Source organism: Cimex lectularius, unplaced genomic scaffold (assembly GCF_000648675.2).
Source record: "Cimex lectularius strain Harlan isolate CLEC.00 unplaced genomic scaffold, Clec_2.1 scaffold211, whole genome shotgun sequence".
NCBI lineage: Eukaryota > Metazoa > Arthropoda > Insecta > Hemiptera > Cimicidae > Cimex > Cimex lectularius.
The window spans coordinates 384057-405747 of record NW_019392909.1 but is presented as its reverse complement, the minus strand read 5'-3'; the positions used below and the strand labels follow the sequence as shown (position 1 = coordinate 405747).

At 36.5% G+C, this 21691-nt stretch overlaps 2 protein-coding genes across 2 annotated transcripts in view; both read right to left on the bottom strand.

Moving 5' to 3' along the window:
* Positions 1–3632: 3632 nt before the first annotated feature.
* On the bottom strand, positions 3633–5678 carry LOC112127812. The gene has a single exon (XM_024229263.1). The coding sequence runs from the start codon at positions 5676–5678 to the stop codon at positions 3633–3635; it is 2046 nt and encodes a 681-aa protein (XP_024085031.1).
* Positions 5679–10630: 4952 nt separating this feature from the next.
* The window catches only part of LOC106665055 (neuroligin-4, X-linked), an 80472-nt gene continuing 69411 nt past the window's right edge, over positions 10631–21691 (bottom strand). Inside the window, exons 3-13 of the mRNA XM_014391220.2 lie at positions 20676–20825; positions 18196–18349; positions 17930–18141; positions 17152–17325; positions 16893–17094; positions 16645–16832; positions 16398–16584; positions 16231–16336; positions 15965–16160; positions 11725–11840; positions 10631–11571 (exon numbers count right to left, since the gene is read on the bottom strand). Of these exons, the coding sequence (XP_014246706.1) occupies positions 11274–11571; positions 11725–11840; positions 15965–16160; positions 16231–16336; positions 16398–16584; positions 16645–16832; positions 16893–17094; positions 17152–17325; positions 17930–18141; positions 18196–18349; positions 20676–20825 (1983 nt within the window). The 3' untranslated portion in view covers positions 10631–11273. The remainder of the gene's footprint in view (positions 11572–11724; positions 11841–15964; positions 16161–16230; positions 16337–16397; positions 16585–16644; positions 16833–16892; positions 17095–17151; positions 17326–17929; positions 18142–18195; positions 18350–20675; positions 20826–21691) is intronic.

Below are 21691 nucleotides of genomic sequence, written 5' to 3'. Positions count from 1 at the left end.
TGACCATATATAAATCAGTAATAAGGAATAACTATTCTGAACTTTAACCACATTGAATTCTTATACAAACCATTAGAAAGTAGAAATGTGTGATGATTAGTGACCGTTAATCGATAATTATTCAGAAATCGTGAGATGCGGTCTGGTGTGATGAAGGTTTCAGAAAAACATTTTCTTTATCGTGCCAACGTTTTTAGAGTGTCCACTCTCAACCTGACACGCAAGAATGGCAGAATTACACAGAAGACAAACACTTTGAGCCCTGAAGATGATCTCAATAAAGATCGAAACGTTGGCACGATAAAGAAAATGTTTTTCTGAAACCTACATCACACCAGACCGCATCTCACGATTTCTGAATAATTAGAAAGTAGTTTCCCCCCCCAGCTATTTCAACAACGTTTATTTATTATGTCATTATAAAATAAATAAAAAAATTAAATTAAAAGCTGCTCAAACGTTTGTTTATTTTATTTCTGCGGTCATAACTTATTCACGAAGGTGCAGTTTATTCCATTACCTATAATTTATAAGATTCTAAAACCCCTGTAAGATTCCTGTACATTGGTGGAATCGTTTCAAATTTATCACCGTTGGTGTGATTTTCTAAAAAATCAGACGTATTTGAAAAGCGAAAATTAGGAGACAATTTTCTCATTTTCCCAAAATTTGTATTCAGGGTTTATTGATTTAAATAAAAAGAAAATCTTAAATATTTTATTACAATCTGCGATTTATGATACAACAATTTGATGACACATATTTACAATGAGGGGAGCAAACAATCAATGTGATTCTCAAATAAACATCACTACTTACTCATCGGAAAGGAGGTCGCAGTGCCATTTCCTCTTGAGACCCCTTCTGGGATTTCAGAAGTCTGTTCTGTTGGACGAGCCTATTGGGGTGATGGGAGAGATTATTGTAGAACTTGATAAATTATTTGGGATTTAATTTTTGGATATGTGGGATTTTAAGGTTGTTGTGGAGGGTAATTTTTTGGATACAGAATATGGAGCATTTATGATTGATCTTTGTACTTTATACTGAAAGCATTGCAGACGTTGGATAATGGTAGGTTTAGCGGTTCTCTGAAGATCTGTACCGTACGTCCAATGGTCGTACAAGCGTTTTGTAGATGATAGTAAGTTTGTTTTTTGTCCACAGCTTGGATTTTGTGCTGTAAGTTGGTGGAGTAGAGCTATTTACGTCTTGTCGTTTCAGTCGTGTATAAGCGAGGTAACGAACGAGTTGGCCTTGGGGACAGAAGTGGACAGTATTACTCGGGGTGTATATTATTACCATCAAGAGCTATTGTATCCTATACTATCTTGTAACTTGATTAGTAGACCCGGTTTCAGTGGTTCGATCTCTTGTATGGTTACGTTATACGTCCCAAAACACTTCCTCCTGCGGGATCTCAGTTTGTTAGAAGGTGTGTTCGGCCTTTGGGATATTGTTGTAGTAGATTGTGAAGAGTTTCTTCCGATTGTAAATGTAACATGAACGCACTTGCTTTCATTTAACTTCAATTCCCATTGTCTACATCAATCTGCTCTTCCTGTGATATGTCTCTGCACATTTTGTTAAGCAACTGCTGGATCGGGGTTAGATGATGATACACCTGTGTCAACGGCAAAAGATGCAAGAAGGATGGTAGGTTTAGTGGAAACGTGTTGTCTCTTAAGCCGTGGGGATTCACGTCAGCCTGTTGTCTAGAAATAGTGCTAAGTATTTGACTTGAATGAAAATCCGTTGTTGATGTACGATGAGGGCAGACTGTTTTTTCAATATGAGCGAGAGAATATTTTTCTTTATTCAGCCTTGTCCTCCACTTTTTGAAGGACAGCATGATCAGTAAAATTAAGCGAATCGTAAGTTCATCAAATCAAGTACTAGTTTTAAAGATAGGATCGAATATTTAAAACAAAACTAACGTAATTATAGAGAATTTTATTTGTAACGTACACTCCTCATAACATACGGAACAAAATTATTTACATTTAAAACTAGCATATTCAAAAATAATAATATATTTAAAACATTTTGTTTAAATATGTACACCTATAAAAATTCGGTTTGTTACAAACAAGTCACAGGTGAAAATAATAGTTCAGGCACAATATATTAATTTGTGCACAGCAGAAATACATATGTACATTCAACACACTTATACCAGGTCATCCCATTAAGTTTCCTTTTTTGTAACATTTTTATTTATAGAAATGATGAATAGTGCAGTGAGTGCGGTGTTCAATCTTTTAAAAATATAGTTCCTACTCACAGTAAGTTGTTTTCTAACGATACGAAATTCGAGCTTTTAGCTCATCATCAGATTGAAGGAGTTCTATTCCGGATCGTTGAAAAACAACTTACTGTGGGAAGGAACTATCTTTTTGAAAACATTTTTATTTGTCATAATTTTATCTAGACAAGATGTTTGAACATATAAAATAGTTCGTTAGATTTATACTCATATGAGTTCACCGACTCGCAGACCAACACCAAGCATCAACTCTAAAATAGTTATCGTGCTGTATTTAGTCGGGGTGTGTATTATTCTGCGCCCTTTAAAAGATACTTAAAGCACAACGGTAAGTCCTATTTAATCAAGGAGCTAGGTCCGATTTCGGTTGTTGAATCTCTTCTACGTCCCGAAACACTTCCTCCTGCGGGCAAGAGCAGCACCAGTTTGTTGCTGTCGTGAGATAGTGTCGCCTCTGGTTCTTTACAGAATCCGCACATATTGTGATATGTAGAGAATTCATTCTTGGTAAATGGGCAACAGGCATTTTTAATTAATTATAATTAACATCATCATCACTATTGCTAATAATCAACACTTAAAGGAAACAGCATTTGTGAACAAGATAACAATTTTTTTACTTAAAAATATACTTATTGGAAAGTGATTTTTTAACCGTTCAAATGACCAAAATCGAATCAAATTCCAAACTTTTCCGGAATTTATTAATGTCCTTCATTAATTCTATGTGGCTTAATTCTTCTACAAAAGGTTTGTCAACAGATTTTCGAAAGTTACTAAAAAAAAATTTAAACAAAATCATGCGCGCGATCTGACGATATCTAGCAAGTTAAACTTTTTAAATATGCAGTTTTGAAGTACTGTTTATGTTTTGGAAACTGTTTACACGAGAAAACGTCCGAACGGTTAATATTAAAGCATGTTGCTACATTAAATTTTAACGGCTAAACAATACACTTAAAAATTTAACAACGATCGTGGAGAAGTTTGGATGAATAAAATGTTCAGTCAATATTAAGTTTTTAGCAGGCAAATTGAAAGTAAACCGGTGATTGTGTATTTAGAGATCAGGAAGATTTTCCACAATTGTTTGTTCTTAACTCTTCAGTCTTAACTTAATTATCTAATTTCCTATTTGATTTCAAATAATTCATTAAAATAAATATAATAAATCTTATATAATTTATAATTTTAAGAAATACTACTTAGCAAGTTATATAAGATAAAACATAAACGAATGAAATGACCTGAATTTGTTAAAACCAAATTCTCTTGACATACGTATGCAAAACATTTCCACAGCCAAATTAAGGGATAATATTTTAGAGTGTCATTTATACAATTGGATCCGTGATATAAGGTGCGCTCAGACGGGATGAAATAGGTTATGATTTTGACAGTATGCATCGACAAATGTATCCATGATGTCCTCGTTATTGAGCAGTTCCATGAGTAGGGCGTCTTCGATTAAAAGCATACCTTGCCTGGAGAAGTGTTCTAGGGTGGCGTAGCATTTCGCGAATTTTTTAATTCTTTCGTACGTCCTTTTCTCTGCGTTCTCCTCCGCCACGTAGACCGGTAGGGTGAGGAAAAGGCCGATGAGCTTCAACGTCTGCGGGTAAATGGACACCAGACCGTTTTCGACAATGTAGAGATAGAGGTCCCTCGCCGGCACCCGCTTCGTGTTGTCTTCGTAAATGACGGCCAGCTCGGTTTCCAGCCTCTCCTCGTCGAAAAACGAGTACAGAGCGGTGAGATCCATCAGATTGTCGTAAGGGAAGGCTTTGCCGAACGTCTCGAATTTCTGTTCGTCGAGGAGCTGGAAAAATTTCAGTTTGGAATGATCGAAAAACATCGAACCGAGTTCTTGCTGCATGAGGCGGATGATTTCTTCGGTGAGCTTGTTCAGGACGACCTGCTTCGGCTGGGTGTTCTTCCTCTCCCGCATCTTCACGCTCTCGACGTGTATTTTTCGCAGCGAGCTCGGGCTCTGTATATCTTTGATGTTGGTAAAAAACTGATTGATCTCGTCTGCGCACATTTTCAAATTTTTGAACGATATTATTCTCATCACGCAACTTACATGGTCAGAAATGATAAACGTCCTCGAAAAAAGGCAAAGGAGATAGACGAATACGTCGGATTGCATTATGTCGTAGATGAATTTGGCCATGCAGGTCGTTTCCAGGTCCCAGTTGCCACTTTCTAAAATGTACACTATCGCTGAATCCAACTGGGTGAACTTTGTTTTTATTATCCAGATATAAGTTTCCAACGAGGCGCCGGGTTCGGTGAATTCCCTGGGGACGGGATACCCCTCGGCCCTGAGTCTCATATCTCTCTTGACGTCGCTGAAGAAGGAGGCTATCGTCGCGACAAAACCGGCGAACTCCCTCACGTCGGGGTGGTCGAAAGCGACTTTAAGAAGGACTAAATTAAGGTTATAGTTGGCGCTGTGGAGCCAGAGGATGTTTCTCTCCTGGAGCTTGTTGCTCGTCAATTTTGTCGCCTTGCTGTCGTTAGAGACGCAAACCAATTTGTCTTCCGCGCCCCAATCCTTGATGAGGTTTAGGACAGTCTCGCAGAAATACAACTCCGACTGGTCTTTGGGAATCTCGAAAAACCCAGCGAATCTTTCGACGACTTTATAGTTGACAAGATACCTGAAGAGAATGCTAAACGTCGGCCTGGAGGTGTACTCGGACATGTCGTCCACTTGGACTGACACGAAATCGCAATTGGCGATTTCATGGCGGATGTGTTCTTTGACGCCTTCGTGAAGAAGGTCCAGTATCTCGTTCTGAGCGTCGTTGTTCGTAACGGATTTTAAATGATTTTCCCAATCGTATGGGAAGTGGATGTCGTTATTGGCTAAAAAATCAACACTATCTTTGAAACAGTCTGTATACACAGGTATCAGTTGAAGAAACTTGGTCTTGTTCGTCAAAGCCAAGAAGCGAACGAATTTTTTAAAAAGGTTTCTTCTAATTTTAAAAAAGTCTTTCGCCTGGACAAACTCGATCGGATTTACCTTTTTGTTGTACGTGAGTATCCGGACGAATTTCTCCGAGCACTGCACGTGGCCCTTCGAGGTCTCGTGAGCATGCGCCTTCTTGTGGAAGTTCTTGAGAGAAGAAAACAAATCGGCCACTTGAGTGCACTGCCCAATGACCAGGCAGATGAAACAGTAGAGTTTCTTCCTCTGCCGGCTTCCGGTGAGCCAGTCGTAGGCCGAATACCATTCCACGTCGAAGTGGATGATGCCTTCTTCGTCGTTGCTGGAAAGGTCGATGTTCGGTGTCGGCCGTTTGCTCACTATTTCTTGTTTCTGTGGAAGGGGCAAGGACTGAAAGACGTTGGGGCTGGTCAGGAGAAACTCGAGAAGGTCCATCGAAACCACGTTGGCGCACATGTTTCCCCTTTTTGGCCCGAACCGGTACCGCTTTTCCGCAACGTCTAGGGCCTGCGGAGTTTCTAAAATTTAAAACTTTGGTATTACCGACACGTCAAAACCTACGCTACGAAGTGCTCGACTAAATTGTGCTAATGCGCACGCAACGGCCTTCCATGTGAACGCATGCGCGCATCTCCTCGGACCGTGCGTGTTTTAGTTTTTCGACAGTCAAACGCTTTCTGTACCCCGGTATACACTCGGAGGTAGATGTCTCGCCCATAAACATTACCACATCATCATACATAATTTTTAATAAGAGTTCCGCATCAAATTCATTGACACACTGCTGTCGAATAGTTCGGGGTTTGGGCCTAACGGGTCATGAATCGCCTGCGCAGTTCGGCCAGGCTTTTTATAAGTTAATTCAACCAAGACTCCGTACTCCGTAGAAACAGATCCGCCTCCGGCCCCGGGCAGTAATTATTAATTACAGATTTATATGCTAAATACAATAAATTGATGCTTTCAATATTTTAATTGAGGTATTAGAAAACCGGAAAACATGTAAATATAACGGGAAAGTTGTAAATGAATCACCAACTCGATGTAAAACGTCCATAAGCATAAATCGGTGGCTCAATACAATTAATTATTTAAATAAATTACATATAAAACTACAATTTTTTTAGTGGAATCTTATACTTTTAAAAAAAATCGATCTCAACGTAAATATTCACTCCTTTTTTCCTCCATTCTGTAATTAGATAGATCGTTGTTAAAAAAAAAATGCACCACCCTCTTTCTTTTTTTAAATTTAATAATTTATTTATTTTTTTAAACTAGTAAATACTAGCAATCATAATAATTTTTTGTAGTTTACTGGATATGGTATAGCTAACTAAAAAATTAAATTTATTACCAAAAATAATACTATGGAAACAACGAAGAAAATATTCAATTCAGTACAATAAGTAAAATGGCTTTTATGGGTATGAATAATTATTGGGGAGGGGGAGCATTGGCCGAATGCAATTTACAAAATACACTGAGGCGCAAAAAAAAAGTAGCCACCCTCGTTTTAATTTTTAAAAATTTTTATCAGCAAATACTAGCAATGGTAATAATTTTTTGTCGTTTACTGAATATTTTTAAAGAAAAATATAAGATATAGTTAAATAAAAAAAATTAAACTGAGTAAAACAATTTTACCAAAAATGCTGCTATGGGTATGCACAATTATTATGGAGGGGGAGCCACTGGCCAGCCAATACACTCTGAGAGGCAAAAAAAAGTTGCCACCCTCTTTCTTTTCCTTTTTCTTTTTTTTATTTAATAATTTATTTTAATTTTTTTAAACTAGTAAATACAATTTTACTATTTTTTTTACTAGTTTAGTAAATACAATTTTACTATTTACTATTTTTTTAAACAGTAAATAAAAATCACAATTTTTTTTTTGTTTACTGGATATTTTTAAAGAAAAATATAAAGTATAGCTCACTAAAAAAATTAAATTTATTAAAACAATTTTACCAAAAATGCTGCTATGGAAACTGAAGAAAATATTCAATTCAGTACAATAAGTAAAATGGCTTTTATGTGTATGAATAATTATTGGGGAGGGGGAGCATTGGTCGAATACAATTTACAATATACACTGAGAGGCAAAAAGAGTGGCCACCCTAGATTTTTTCCCTAGTAAATAGTACAATTGCTACAATTTTTTGTCATTTACTGGATATTTTAAAAGAAAAATATAAGGTATACTTAAATTAAAAAAATTTAATTGATTAAAACAATTTTATGAAAAATGCTGCTATGGGCATCCACAATTATTATGGAGGGGGAGCCACTGGCCAGCCAATACACTCTGAGAGGCAAAAAAAAGTTGCCACCCTCTTTCTTTTCCTTTTTCTTTTTTTTATTTAATATATTTTTTTTTTAACTAGTAAATACTAGTAATCATAATAATTTTTTTTTCGTTTCCTGGATATTTTTAAAGAAAAATATAAGGTATAGCAACTAAAAAAATTAAATTTATTAAAACAATTTTACCAAAAATGCTGCTATGGAAACGAAGAAAATATTCAATTCAGTATAATAAGTAAAATGACTTTTATGGGTATGAATAATTATTGGGGAGGGGGAGCATTGGCCGAATACAATTTACAATACATACTGAGATGCAAAAAAAAGTGGCCACCCTCATTTTATTTTTATTTTTTTACCAGCAAATACTAGCAACCATAATAATTTTTTTTTTGTTTACTGGATATTTTTAAAGAAAGATATAAGATATAGTTAAATAAAAAAATTAAACTGAGTAAAACAATTTTGCCTGGGTATGGATTTTTTTGCTTTTTTTGCTGCTATGGGTATGCACAATTATTATGGAGGGGAGCCACTGGCCAGCCAATACACTCCGAGAGGCAAAAAAAAGTTGCCACCCTCTTTCTTTTCCTTTTTCTTTTTTTTATTTAATAATTTATTTTTATTTTTTTAAACTAGTAGATGCTAGTAATCATAATAATTTTTTTCGTTTACTGGATATTTTTAAAGAAAAATATAAGATAGCTAACTAAAAAAAATTAAATTTATTAAAACAATTTTACCAAAAATGCTGCTATGGAAACAACAGAAAATATTCAATTCAGTACAATAATTAAAATGGCTTTTATGGGTATGCATTGGGGAGGGGGTGCATTGGCCGAATACAATTTACAGTATATACTGAGAGGCAAAAAAGTGGCCACCCTAGTTGTTTTTCCCCTAGTAAATAGTACAATTGTTATAATTTTTTGTCGTTTACTGGATACTTTAAAAGAAAAATATAAGGTGTAGCTAACTAAAAAAATTAAACTGAGTAAAACAATTTTATGAAAAATGCTGCTATGGGCATCCACGATTATCATGGAGGGGGAACCATTGGCCAGCCAATATATATATATACTGAGATGCAAAAAAAAAGTGGCCACCCTCGTTTTATTTTTATTTATTAATTTTTTTACCTACAAATACTAGCAACCGTAATAATTTTTTTGTCGTTTACTTGATATTTTTAAAGAAATATATAAGATATAGCTAAATAAAAAAATTAAACTGAGTAAAACAATTTTACGAAAAATGCTGGTATGGGTTGCACAAGTATTACGGAGTGGGGAGCCATTGGCCAGCCCATACACACTGAGAGGCAAAAAAAAGTTTCTCTCTCTCTCTCTCTCTTTACTAGTAAATACAAGCAATTGTAACAATGTTTTTGTCATTTTATTACTTATTACTATTTTTTTAAACAGTAAATAAAAATCATAATTTTTTTTTTGTTTACTGGATATTTTTAAAGAAAAATATAAGGTAAGCTAACTAAAATAAATTAAACTGATTAAAACAATTTTGCCAAAAATGCTGCTATGGAAACAATGAAGAAAATATTCAATTCAATACAATAAGTAAAATGGCTTTTATGGGTATGCCCAAATATTGTGTACCATAAATTTTATGAAATTAAAGGATTACCAATGGGATACCCATGAACCCAACATTCTATCAAATATTATGGACAATATTGAAAAATCTCAATTAGAATTAAAAACACTTTTTAATTGACACTTTAACCATTTTTCATTAAGATGCACGAGGATGTCATGCTTCGTCTACCTCATTTCTGAATGTGTTTGGTAAAATATAAACAACAAGTGACTGCTGATTTTAAACAATAAAATTATTGTTCAACTGATAAAGGGTCACTTGTAGAATTTGTCTACACTCACATGTTTTTGATGTCATTTAAATGCGCTTCAGCTTCTTACTTTCAGTGAAGAACTGAAGTTGGCCCGTGCCAGTTCAACAACTTGTTCACCAACTTGCAGACCAACACCCACCATATCAGTACAATAGAAGAAAGGTTGTTAATGGAACAATTCCTTGTTGAGGGAAAACACCCAACATGAAATTTAATAAAATTATTGACCATTTTTATTAAATTAAGCTTGTTCTCACTGAATTCTTTTGACCTTTCACCATCTCAAGATAATAAAAACGATTCATTGAATTAAGACCAAGATGATCAACAGCAATGAAACCACCAGGAGAATAAAAATTGAATTTGTGTAGAAAAAATATGTAAATTGTTTTATTAATATACATCCAAATAAACTTTTAACACATTCTTACAACACGAACATGGAATTTTAACAAATTATATATAATTCTAAAAACTACCATCAACAATTAAAATTAATTTTTGTTTTACAAAACTGATACTATTCATAGAATTTAAAAAATGTATAAATAAAATTGTCTTTTTTATTTTTTGTTAAATTAATATTATTTCACATAGCTCAACCCAACCGTAAACATATATATGGTATTGAATTAAGTTAGTTATAATTATTATTAAAATATTATATATAACGCTAAACAAATCTTTTGGACTTTTAATTTATAACTGCACGTAAATTTAAAAAAAAAAAATTGTTTATTTTAATGAATCATACTTTTTATCTAATATCTTGGTTCAGGTGAAAAAGCTAGTACCATGAGTGAGGTTCGAGCCCACGACCTTAGAGCAGCAGCAAATTGACAGATTGTGGGTTCCAACCTCACTCATGACACTGGTTTTTCTTTTTGACCAAGACGTTAGACCAAAAAGTATAATTAATTAAAATAATTAAAACAGTCAATTATGACAACTATATACATATATTGTTGTTTATGTTAAACCCATATTTTATTTTAATTTGTACAATATTATGTTAAAATTTTTTGTAATATTTTTGATAAAACAATTTTAAAAAAAAATCCAAAATTATAAAACACTGTATTGTATGTATATGCCTTATTGCTAAATTTCTAAAATTCGTTGAGACAAGTTTCTGACAGATTGCACAGAAAAAGACGACCTTTTATGGAAAATTCACCTACAATAAAATAAGGCTATATCTACAAATTAAAACAGGAGATCAATGCCTTAATTTTTTTTTCACGACAAAAGGCTTTTGATTATTATTCCTTTATACAACAAATTAAAGCTGTCTCCAAGAAAAGGTTTTGAGCCACCATTTTTTTTTTTTTTTTTTGTCACAACTAAAAGCTAAAAAAAAGGCAGAGTTAAAAAATATATTTACATATTTATGTACAAAAAAAATTGTATTGTTTCCATTTCCCTCGTTGGAATGAGTCATTAAGGCACTTTGTGATTCGTTTATTAAATATTTTCAACCAGATAATTTTTTTCAAATTGTTCAAAATTTAAAACAGTTATCTTTCTACAATATTTACAAATTTTCATTCACATTGTGTATTTTTTTCTTTAATTTAAGTATCTTTGATTTGTTAAATTCTCTGTCATACTTTTAAAAAATTCATCCCAATCCACATAATCATCATAATCATACATTTTTTTTTAAAAAAAGGTCCATACTAGATTATTTTTTACAAGATAAGCAATTATTATTTTCTTCTTTAGCACTTGATGAACACAGAACTATAAAATGGCATTTTTTGTTTTATAGAAAACACCTTAGTCAGAAAACAAAAACAAAAAGTTAAAATATCCTGAGAAAATAGTGTTTCTTTCGCTTTGCATTTAAAATAAGGTAACTGCTAATTTGAGATTCACACTTGGGTCATTGGCACCGATCCAGTAGATCCCATCATCGATTTCCTCGATAACGACCTTTTACCTGGTGGTGTTTTGGGTCTTCCATTTGGGCTTGTTACAACGCTGTCCCTTGCTGAAAGAGAACCATCGCTAGATCTCAGTGACGCAGGGGTTGATGCACCCTTCCTCTCGTGCAGTTTGGCCTTCAGCGGGAGATCCCTGTATTCGTTCCGGGGATTTTCTATCCCCTCCGGCAACCCGTTTTGCATATCCATCATCAGCAAGTCCGCTCCGTAATATCGATCGTTCTGCCTAAAAGCAAAACTGGTAATAAATCTGTCCATGAATCGAAATATTACCAACTTACGCAGTACTTTCTATCACTGGTAGTTGCATTAAACAAACTTTTAGTTTTAGTCCAATCCAATTTTAATAAATAATATTGAAATTTTCTTAGTTTCTTACCTTATTGCACTTCTCCATAGTAGACAGAATATAACAACAATTACAATGAGCAAGAGGCAAGTTCCTGACATCGTCCAAAATGCAATTTGTAATGGCTGTTTTGGCTCCCACCAATACTTAAAACAAAAGAAAATTGATTGTAACAAATTCTCATTTGTAGTTCAGCAACCTACAGTAAAATATATTAGACTATACGCATACTATGGAGTCTTGCTAATGTTAACCTAAACAAACTTCAGTTGGTAAAGGCAAACATTTTTTAATTAGCAAAATATTTTAAGATTTATTTTCCAGTTAAGTATAAATGGTATAAAGGTAATTTATTTTGGAGTTGTTCACTCTAAACTCTACTGCTGCCTTCTTTACACTTTCATCCTAAATTGTTGATGGCTACTGGTTCACTTGTCGTTTGCAAACGTTTCCATTTTCATATCCTTTGCTGTTTTATCCTGCCAGATTTGTTTCAGCTTCTAGCTATCTTCAATGGAGGATTTTAACTAAAATTATTGAAGATTGTGAGAAACTGAAACATGACTGAAATGCCAAAACAATTGGAGCAGGCCCCTTAACAGTATCGATCTGTGCATCTTAACTTGGCAGGACGAAAACATGAAACCAAGGAGCCACACCATCTCCACGTACACACAGTTGTGCCCCTCCTCAATCTGCAAAAGTGGACTCACACCGTTTTTAGAGAAAGTAAATCCGGTTTCCTTGGCTCTCGCAGCCACAATGTTTATAACCGACCGCACCCTACCACTGCCCTCCGCCAGATCCTTATCCAAATGGTAGAAGCAGAGGTCCTTGACAAAGGGCATTCTCCTTATCTGCGGGGGCGGCGTCAGTGATACCTTTCACCATCCTGAAGAAAAGTGTAATGCTCATCATTGAACCCTAAGGGATACCACTCTCCTCAATGTGATCCCAGGAAAGCATGGTTCTCAGCCTGACCTGGAACCTACGGTTCTCCAGGAAACTTGTGGCAATTTGCCTCTTAGATTGAAATTGTGACATTTCCAGAGTATTGCTTATCTCCACATTGTTTCATATGCTTTCTCAAGGTTGAAGAACACAGCCATAGCATGTTCTCTGTTCAAGAATGCCCTGTAGGTTGCCCTTGAGAGACAGGCATAATCCACTGCAGAGTGATGCCTACGGAATCCCGCTTAATACTGGCCGTAAAATCCCTTAGTCTCTAGGTACCAGGTTAATCAACCATTAACCATGGACTCCAGCACCTTACTCAACAGGTAATCAATGAAATCGGTGTGTAACACATCAATGCACACTAAAAACCCACAACTGCAACCCAGCTTAAGGATAGGTATGAACCTGAATCCCAAATGTGGTTGAAGTCCAACAAGCAATGCTTTGCACCCTGGAGAAGGTGGCGAAGCATCTCATTGAAATACCATCACACCTAGGGCTTGAATTCCAGGTACACCCCAACACAGACTCGACTCTCCTATCATAAGCAGCACTGGTGCTGCTGTCATTAGTATGTTCCGCCTCTGTTTTTCTTTGCCGGAATCTTTTGGAACATGCCTCAGAACAGGACACGAATAATGAAGTGCCCTGCCAGTTCTTCAGCGACCTCCGAAGATGTCACACTTTGTTGGTAGTCAATTTTGTATTGACACCAACAGAGGTTTCGATTGCCAGAGAGGGCTCTGACCATGTCCCATACTTTCATTCACAGTATAAGTCATTTCTGATACAATACTTTGCCAGGCTATCCTTTTTGGCTTGACAAGGTAAGCCTCTCCCTAGCTCTTTTGACTTTAAAATTTACGTGGTTTTCCCTCTGTTGGATGTCTTGAAGTGCTGGAATGCCTGCTTCTTCTCCACATGCATGGCCGCAGGCATCGATCTACCAAGGAACCTGGGTCTACAGATAGACCCGCCAGTCCTGGCTATAGATCTGCCTGCAGTGCGATTTATCTCCCTCTCAAATAGGAGGAGATTGGTGCCAACATTCCCTGTTAACTCGAGTGCGGCACCATTGTAGAGAAAAGCTTCCAATCTGCTCGCTTCAGGCTCCACTTCATGGGTGTGAAAAACCCCTCTTGAGACGGACCTTCTCAACACTCATAAGTGGTCACTCAGGTGAGGGGGGTCCCCATGAAGCCCATTCTACCCGGGCGACCAGGGATGGTGAGGTCAATGACAGGTTGATCGCGACAAAACTTCCTGGACTAAAATTGATATATGTAGCAGCACCAGTGTTTAGGAGGACCAGATCGCTATGTCCCTAGAGTATGAGTGTAATGATCCCCACCATGTGTTGTGCAAATTAAAATCGCCCAACACCATAACTGGCAAGGGGGAGCTGCTCAACCAGAGCAGAGATCCCACTGCTGTGCCATGATCCATCTAGAGGGGACGTTCATCGATACTGCGATTGCCTGGATGTCAGAGTTTATCCTCACCTCATATACTGGTATATTTTCTCGAAAAGGTTTTGAACCCCCTCAGTTCGAGATATGCCCCGGGCAGATTTGGGTCTATTGTAGGAGTATCGCCATTGGTACATATCCCCTAACCAAGAGCTCCAGCATGATCTCTCACCTTGCGTGGTTAGCCAGACATCGGCTTCCAAGGAACGTATGAGAAGAGGGCCATTCAATGGGGGGAAGGGCTTTGGCGACTTTTACTTTTTGGGGAGCAGTTGCTAGGGCATATGTCCCCGAAGTACCCCTGCTCTCCACCACAGCCCTAGCCTCTTGAAAGTTTTTTTCTCTCACTTTTGAAAGGACAGGACAGCAAACAGAACAAATAGTATGATAGCCGTTGCAGTTTTTACAAGTGGGCAGGACAGCACATCCCAATTCTTTTGGGTACACACCTCTTGCAGCGACTTACACCACAGGGGAATTTGGCCAAACTTTTTGGCTTTGACTTTCAATTTGTAGAAAGCAGCTCTTATTTCATCTGGGCACCTTGCCATGTCAAAGGAGAGGATTAGACTCGCTGAGGGGACAATTCGTCCGTTCTGGGTGAGTATTCATCCTCCTCACCTCCAACTCACCAGGGCTATTCGGGGTTCGGGCTCCTGTACTACCTCGTTTCCCTGGAGTGCTGTAACCAAGTTTTCCTCTGGTACCCTCACAGGAGCAGGGTTCAAAGACATTCAAAGAGACTGGTAGATCTCCCCTCTAAATGAGAATTGTATGTTTATATTAATGTTTTGTGCATAGTATTTTGCTTTTTTTTTGAGCTTCGGTCCACCAGATTAGTGATCAATAGGTTATCGGTTATCTTTTTATCCTTACCTATTTAGTGGGACACATAGAACAACTTTCTCTGGATATCTAACAAATTCGTGTGCTTTGGGCTAAAAGTAAGTACTCATGTGTCAATTATCTTGCATGGCCTACTCTGAATCGCTCAAGTAAATGGATAAAAAGTTAAGAAGTTCTGGGAGGGATAGGGATAAAAGAGATGGCCATATGCCCTTCTGCACCTCGACTTCAATAGGTCTGTTGTCTTCAACTTCTGTGAGAACAGAATTACAATATTAAGTTGAACCTGGCAAAAGGCTGAGGAACAAAATGGTTCATATATTGTTTACAAGCACCTGAAATTTTCATTTAATTGATCAAAATAAGCAACGAACTTATTTTACGAACTGATAAACTAGTTATCATGTTATCTCTTAAACATTTGATGAGCTCAACTGGGTATCTTCTACTCCTAAATTTGCAACCATCGGAAGTGTTTTAATCATTATGAAAGCTTTGTAGACAAACACCAAAAGTAGTATCACACAAACTGTTTGTTACAGCGGCCCATAGATGGTCAATATTATTGTACAATATAGATTGCACAATAATTTGACGGTTGCCCCTTAACGTTCAATAATATTGTACAAAATTTTGTTTGTTCAATGAACTTGAATAGTTTGAAGGCGATATTGAAGTTTGTAAAATATTTTGTTACTACTTGTTGTACTTCACAAACTGACTGATATTGCGCAATAATGCCAATAGACAGTGCAATATTTTCCGGTTGTACAATATATTTTCAACTTTTCGTCAATTATGCAATGTATGTCAATGTATTGCACAAACTTTCAATATCGTCTACACACGATCAATTAAATTGCACAACCCAAAATATTGTGCAATAATATTGATCGTCTATGGGCTGCTTAATAGTCACAATTTTAAAATAATAAGGTTTTTTAATGAAATAATAATTTCAAGTGCTAGGATGTTTAATTCAATTAAATAATTATTACCTCAGTAAATGGTGGGTATGTCGGTATGAGGATGCCAATCACTGTTGGTAAGTACCAAGTCCAGAATGCCGATTCAGTTTGGCGGTAGTTCAGCTCAATTGTCGAGTTGAACGTTGTGTTGAAATTCAAATAATACAGCCTTCCATGGTATGCCATTTCAAACCTAATCCCCAGAATTTGTTGAGGTGAAGGATTCCTGGAAGTTGAATACAAATTTAGTTTGCCTCTAAATAAATTTTTCTTTGTTCAAAAATTATTTCAAATACCCTAGACGAGCAAAATCTGTATAGGCTTTCATAAAGAAGTGGCTGATGTTCCTGTCATTATCTGTCCACTTATGTTTGTCCAATCTCAATTTTTCAGGAAAGAATTCTGAAATTTATTATTATGTAATAAAAGAAGGGATTTTCTTTCTTTCTAATCAATCAAATACCTGTATCCATGAAAGGGGCGCCAGTAAGCAGAAGATGTTCAATATTGTGCGGAGCTTTCCTCCAATAAGGCAATTGCAGACTTTCTATCGTGGTGTTCATGACGTAAAAATAAACAGGTACTTTCTTCTCGACCAAAAGTTTTATCATTTTGTCTGTCGGTGCACGATAAATGAAATCCGACATAAGCTGCAAACCGAATAAATTGCTAATTTATAAATTCCAGTGCAAAACACAATCACAACTCACATCGATGTATTGTTCTCTAATATGTGTATGATTTTTAGGATCAGGCCAATAAGTATATCTATATTTAATTGCACGAAAAATGCCCTCTCTGTTTATTGTGTAGTTGTACCTAAAAACCATTTCTTCAACTTTCTTGTCAAACCATTCTTCATCTATGTCAAAATAGGGGGATAATGTTTCATTGTTATCTGAAAAAAAAAATCAACATGTTTCTACATTGTTTTATTTTTTTTTAATTTTTAATTTACATATTAAAGTAGCAGCTTCCTGAGTTGTCACTCCAGTCATGTAAGCAAAGTCCTTGTTGAATTCCCCTCTTTTAATCTGTGCTTCTGGTGTAAAATTGGTGAAAACCCAGTCATCTTGTTTCCACCCCTCATACCAAGAACTACCAGGCACTGTGAAATTAAGATCGAGCACAGGAGCCCAAGGGAACAAACCAACTTGCGGCTGAAATAATCAACACCGTTATTATCAATTTTGTCATTAAATTTTGTCAAAACTCACGAGAAATTCATTGGCGTTTCCGAGCTCATGAAAGTTCCTGTGCCTTCTCAAACAGTCGACTAATTTGTATGACGAGTCAATAGAGCAGCCGAGGTGTTGGCCGAATACCCTGCTCGTGTTCTGCGCTTTGTATTTATCCTGTATTAGGGCCCATTCAGCCAGAGCAGACCCACTCTGAAATCAATCACTTATCAATATCATTTATTTCAATTGATCGAGTCAAACTATTGTCCTGTTGAACCAGCCTTAGCCTCAATTCACCATTGCCTGAAGGGCTTTCTAATCAGCCTGCTGTCAATGCAAGGTTCATAATTATAATTTCAAGACTGAATTTTGAAATTAAGCAATAAATTTAGCCTTGTTTTGTTATAATCTTCTTATTTTTACATAAACCTCTTGTTCAAACGATTGTTTTTTGATTAGTTAAGCCCACGATAGCCGAGTGGCCATGGGTTCCATCGCCACTGTCATCCCTGTAATTTTCTGAACGCAGGAGAACACAAAAAATATTTTTAAAAAAGATGAAAAAAATGTACAATATATATAATATCATCATCTCAAGCTAATATGCAAGAGTTAAGGATATTAAAAAAAGTTCAAATTAAATAAATAAATAAAAGCTTTCATTTATTTCATTTAATCACCATGAAGATGATTGTACAAATTCAGTGAAATCCCTTGACTATTTCCAATATCAATTCTACAGGCCTTCCAAATTCAGCTAAATCTCAAGCTATGTAACCATTTTATCAATTTTATCACAACAAAAATGTATTACCTGAGCTATAACTCGATTGACCATGTGTCTCGTTCTTGGATTGACCATAAGAAGGCCAGCAGATGCAGCACCTGCATCAGGCCCAAACAACGTGATAGAATTTTTATCGCCGTTGAAAAAATTTATGTTCTCGTGGACCCATCGGATCGCCATTGCCATGTCTAATATTCCATAGTTTCCAGGTGAGTTGTGATCTCCAGTGCTTAAAAATCCTGCAAAACAAGAATAAATCAAATTGCCGGGACAAACAATTCATGCTACATTACCTAGAGCGCCTAATCTGTAGTTGAAGGTAACAACGACAACATTGTAAAATCCAGCCATTATATGACCAGGAAATAGGTTTGAAGCTCCATGAATGAAATCACCTCCATGAATGTACATCATGACTGGGTAAGGCTGCGAGACTCCATTATCGATCTATTAATAAAATAAATGTTCTGCAGGAAAATTTAAAATTGTTATTTGTAATTTTGAAGTAATGTATTTCTGTAGTTTAATAAAATTTATTTTTAATATATAGTTTTACTGAAATAATTGACCAAAAACAAACTTTTTAGGATTAATGAATCATCTCAATGAAATCTTGTCCTATTCATAACATTTTTCTAACTTTTTTCACTATGCCTTAACATTCTTATCTGATGGGGATTCTTTCAATAAATATATAAAGAAATCTAAATCTATTTTAATGTATCATAAAAGCAGTTTAGTAATAAAAATTAATGACAACGAGGAGGATGAAGGGTGCAAAAAAGGATTTTTCTGGGTTCAACAGAAAATGTAGTATGACGATTTAGAGGAAAGTCACTTTATTTGACTTTTATCATGAACATGAAGAATGAAATAGCTGCTGAAGTGGAACGGGCAGACCAATCAAAAACCCATTAAATATTCTTTTGATTCAACACATTTCGCTTCAGCCCTTGTATACATGAAATGTGACTATTTCACTTCTCTTGAACAATATTTCATTACAATAAATCCCTTAATAGCTAGGTTAAATTATTAAAATTGTAAAAGATTAATAGTTGTCTTAAAACGTAAACGCAACAATGATAAATTGTTGTTTACTTTTCTTGAGAGGGAGGAGGGAGAGAGAGTGAGAAAGAGAGAAGGAGGGAGGGAGGGACGGAAGGAAGGAGGGAGAGAGAAAGAGAAGAGAAAGGGTGAGAGGGAGTGTGAGAGAGAGAGAGAGAGTGGGAGAGGGAAGAGTGAAAGGGGAGGGGGAAGGGGTGAGAGAGAGGGAGGAAGTGAGAGGTAGGGAGAGAGAGTGTGAAAGAGAGAAGGAGTGACGGAGGGAGAGAGAGTGAGAAAGAGGTGAAAGGGAATGAAGAGGGGAGTGGGAGGGGGAGGGGAGAGAGAGTGAGAGAGAATGTTCACGGCTAATCCAACCGAAAATGTCTAAGATCATATTTGATGGTTTTACATGTTGCTTAAAACAAATCAGAATTTTTTTAAGGATTTTTTTTCCTACTTTGCTGGAAGTGTCTGGATTTTGCAATTTTTTACATAATATAACCTCATTTGATACAATTTGTCATATTCTTTGCTTATTCTACGAAAAAGAACATATCTGCTGATATAGATTAACCTTGAAATATATGCACAACGAAGGCAGAAAACTATATTCAAGTAAAATAAAACAATTTATTATTAAGAAAAATTTATTCCATGCAGGAGCCCGAAAACCAAAGCAAGCGACCTGGCAGACGTCCCCAGGGTGGCGGCCAGGCACTCTTACTATCATTATTATCTATATTATTTTAACTATTATTGTCCGGGGCGTGATAAAAACCATTCACACTGTATCCATGGCACCATGGTAAATACGCGCTCCACACAGACCAAAGCAAAACGCACCCAACGAGCCCGGTCCGACTGCCTACGGGATGACACCCCCATGAAGGTTGAAAGTAGGTGTCATGCTGAATTTACTTTAAATGGTTAGTTTGTTTTCTGACACGAACAAAATAAAAACACACCGAATGCCCACCGGCATCGAATGCATTAGATCATGAAGCCCCTCACAAGCAAAGATGCACCGGACGAAAGCAGGAAGTGCACATCATGCGAGAATTCGAAGATCATGTCTACTGCGTCCCTTAAATGGTACACAACGGCGGCTGTGAGGAACGTTGTAGTGAAGTGGCACGGACCACTTACATAACCTGTCCCGTTCCTATATGACTTCCTACCCGTGGCAGCCACTGATGTTTCCTTCGTGGGACTGAACTAAAGGAGGCAACTCACCTGTTTATCCCATGAGGAGTAGCAAATACTGTCTGGAGCAGGTGGACCTTAGCGCAAACCGAAAGGGTGAGCCTACGAACCATTCGTACGGTTCGTTTTGTATGAGAGGGGGTTTGTGAACAGAAGGGTGGGAACGAGTGTGTCGCGAGTGTGTATACAAGACTTATGTATTAACAGATTATAAATATAGGAAGAGGAATGGGAAGAAATTGTTTGATAGAGGAAGGAGCCAAAAAAGTATAGCCTGCTAGGAGGGGTACATACCATTTCAAATCACTATTCATATGAGACATGAGAATTCTGCAAGCAGACGCATTTTCGCAGTCGTGCAATAAAATGGTACATTTTTTCTGTCAAAAATTCAAAACTAAAGTTCCTCAAGGGTACGTACTACTTACTACATCTCATCACTTCAGAACCACAAGCGATTACTCTCATAGTGGTTGTGGTGCCGATGAATGTTTTTATATGTATTGTTTTTATATGTACTTACATTAGGAGTGTAGATATTGAGGTAGAGACAGTCTTCGTGGACGTCCCTAACACCTTTGGTCGCCCCCGTGTATTTGTTCGGCTGCGGGCAAGCCGGTCCAAAGTCGACTGCATGGAGCATCTGCTGCCATCCTGGATGAGGTCTCGGAGGCTGCAAATTTCAAATTATGATTAGCCAAGACTAGTAGACCAATTCGCTCGCGTCGTTGACATCAGAATTAACGCAGCCACTCGACAAACGAAACCCAATTTGCCGACTTAAACTACCCAATTGTATCCTCCAATCAGCAACTTCTATGACAGTGATTCAATCGGGTCATCTAAAATCAGCCGACAATACGGCTTCATTTGCATTCCCTTAATTCCCGCTCAAAAATATCATTTGTATCTGCACAGATTGTGTCTGGAAGTAAAGCGTGCCGTGAAATTACGCTTCGCTTATGATTTGTTGACTTATTGAAAACATTCGAACATAATTAATCATTCTTATCAACGATTAATGGGGGTCAGGCATGATGTTTAGAATAAACATGCTGCCAACTTAAGTGCAGTGTTAGCAAAACAAAACAAAAAAATAAATAAATACAAATAAAAGAAAATGACTGAATCGCATTTGTTTTTGCCTTTATGTTCAACAGGTAAATAATTAACTATTATTAAAATTAATTTTTTATGTAAGGTTTTGGTTGAAATGAAAAATTAGTGCCACGAGCGGGATTCGAACCCACGACCTTCGGCCAAATACGCCGCTGCTCTACCACTTGAGCTAATTAGGTCAATAGACCACTAAATATAGTGGATTTATTATTAAAATTTTGAATCTGTTCCAGTCGTATCCAACGTATAAATTTCGAGGAGGTAAATCACCCTATTACGTTGGTTTTAAAAGCAAATTTAAACATTAAAGTAAAAAGCATATTTTGAGGACTCAAATATTTGAAGAGATTACATTAACGCGCTCGTTATTATCGAGAGAAATAGAATAGAAGCTTTTTATGCATTTCAACATAAGCAATG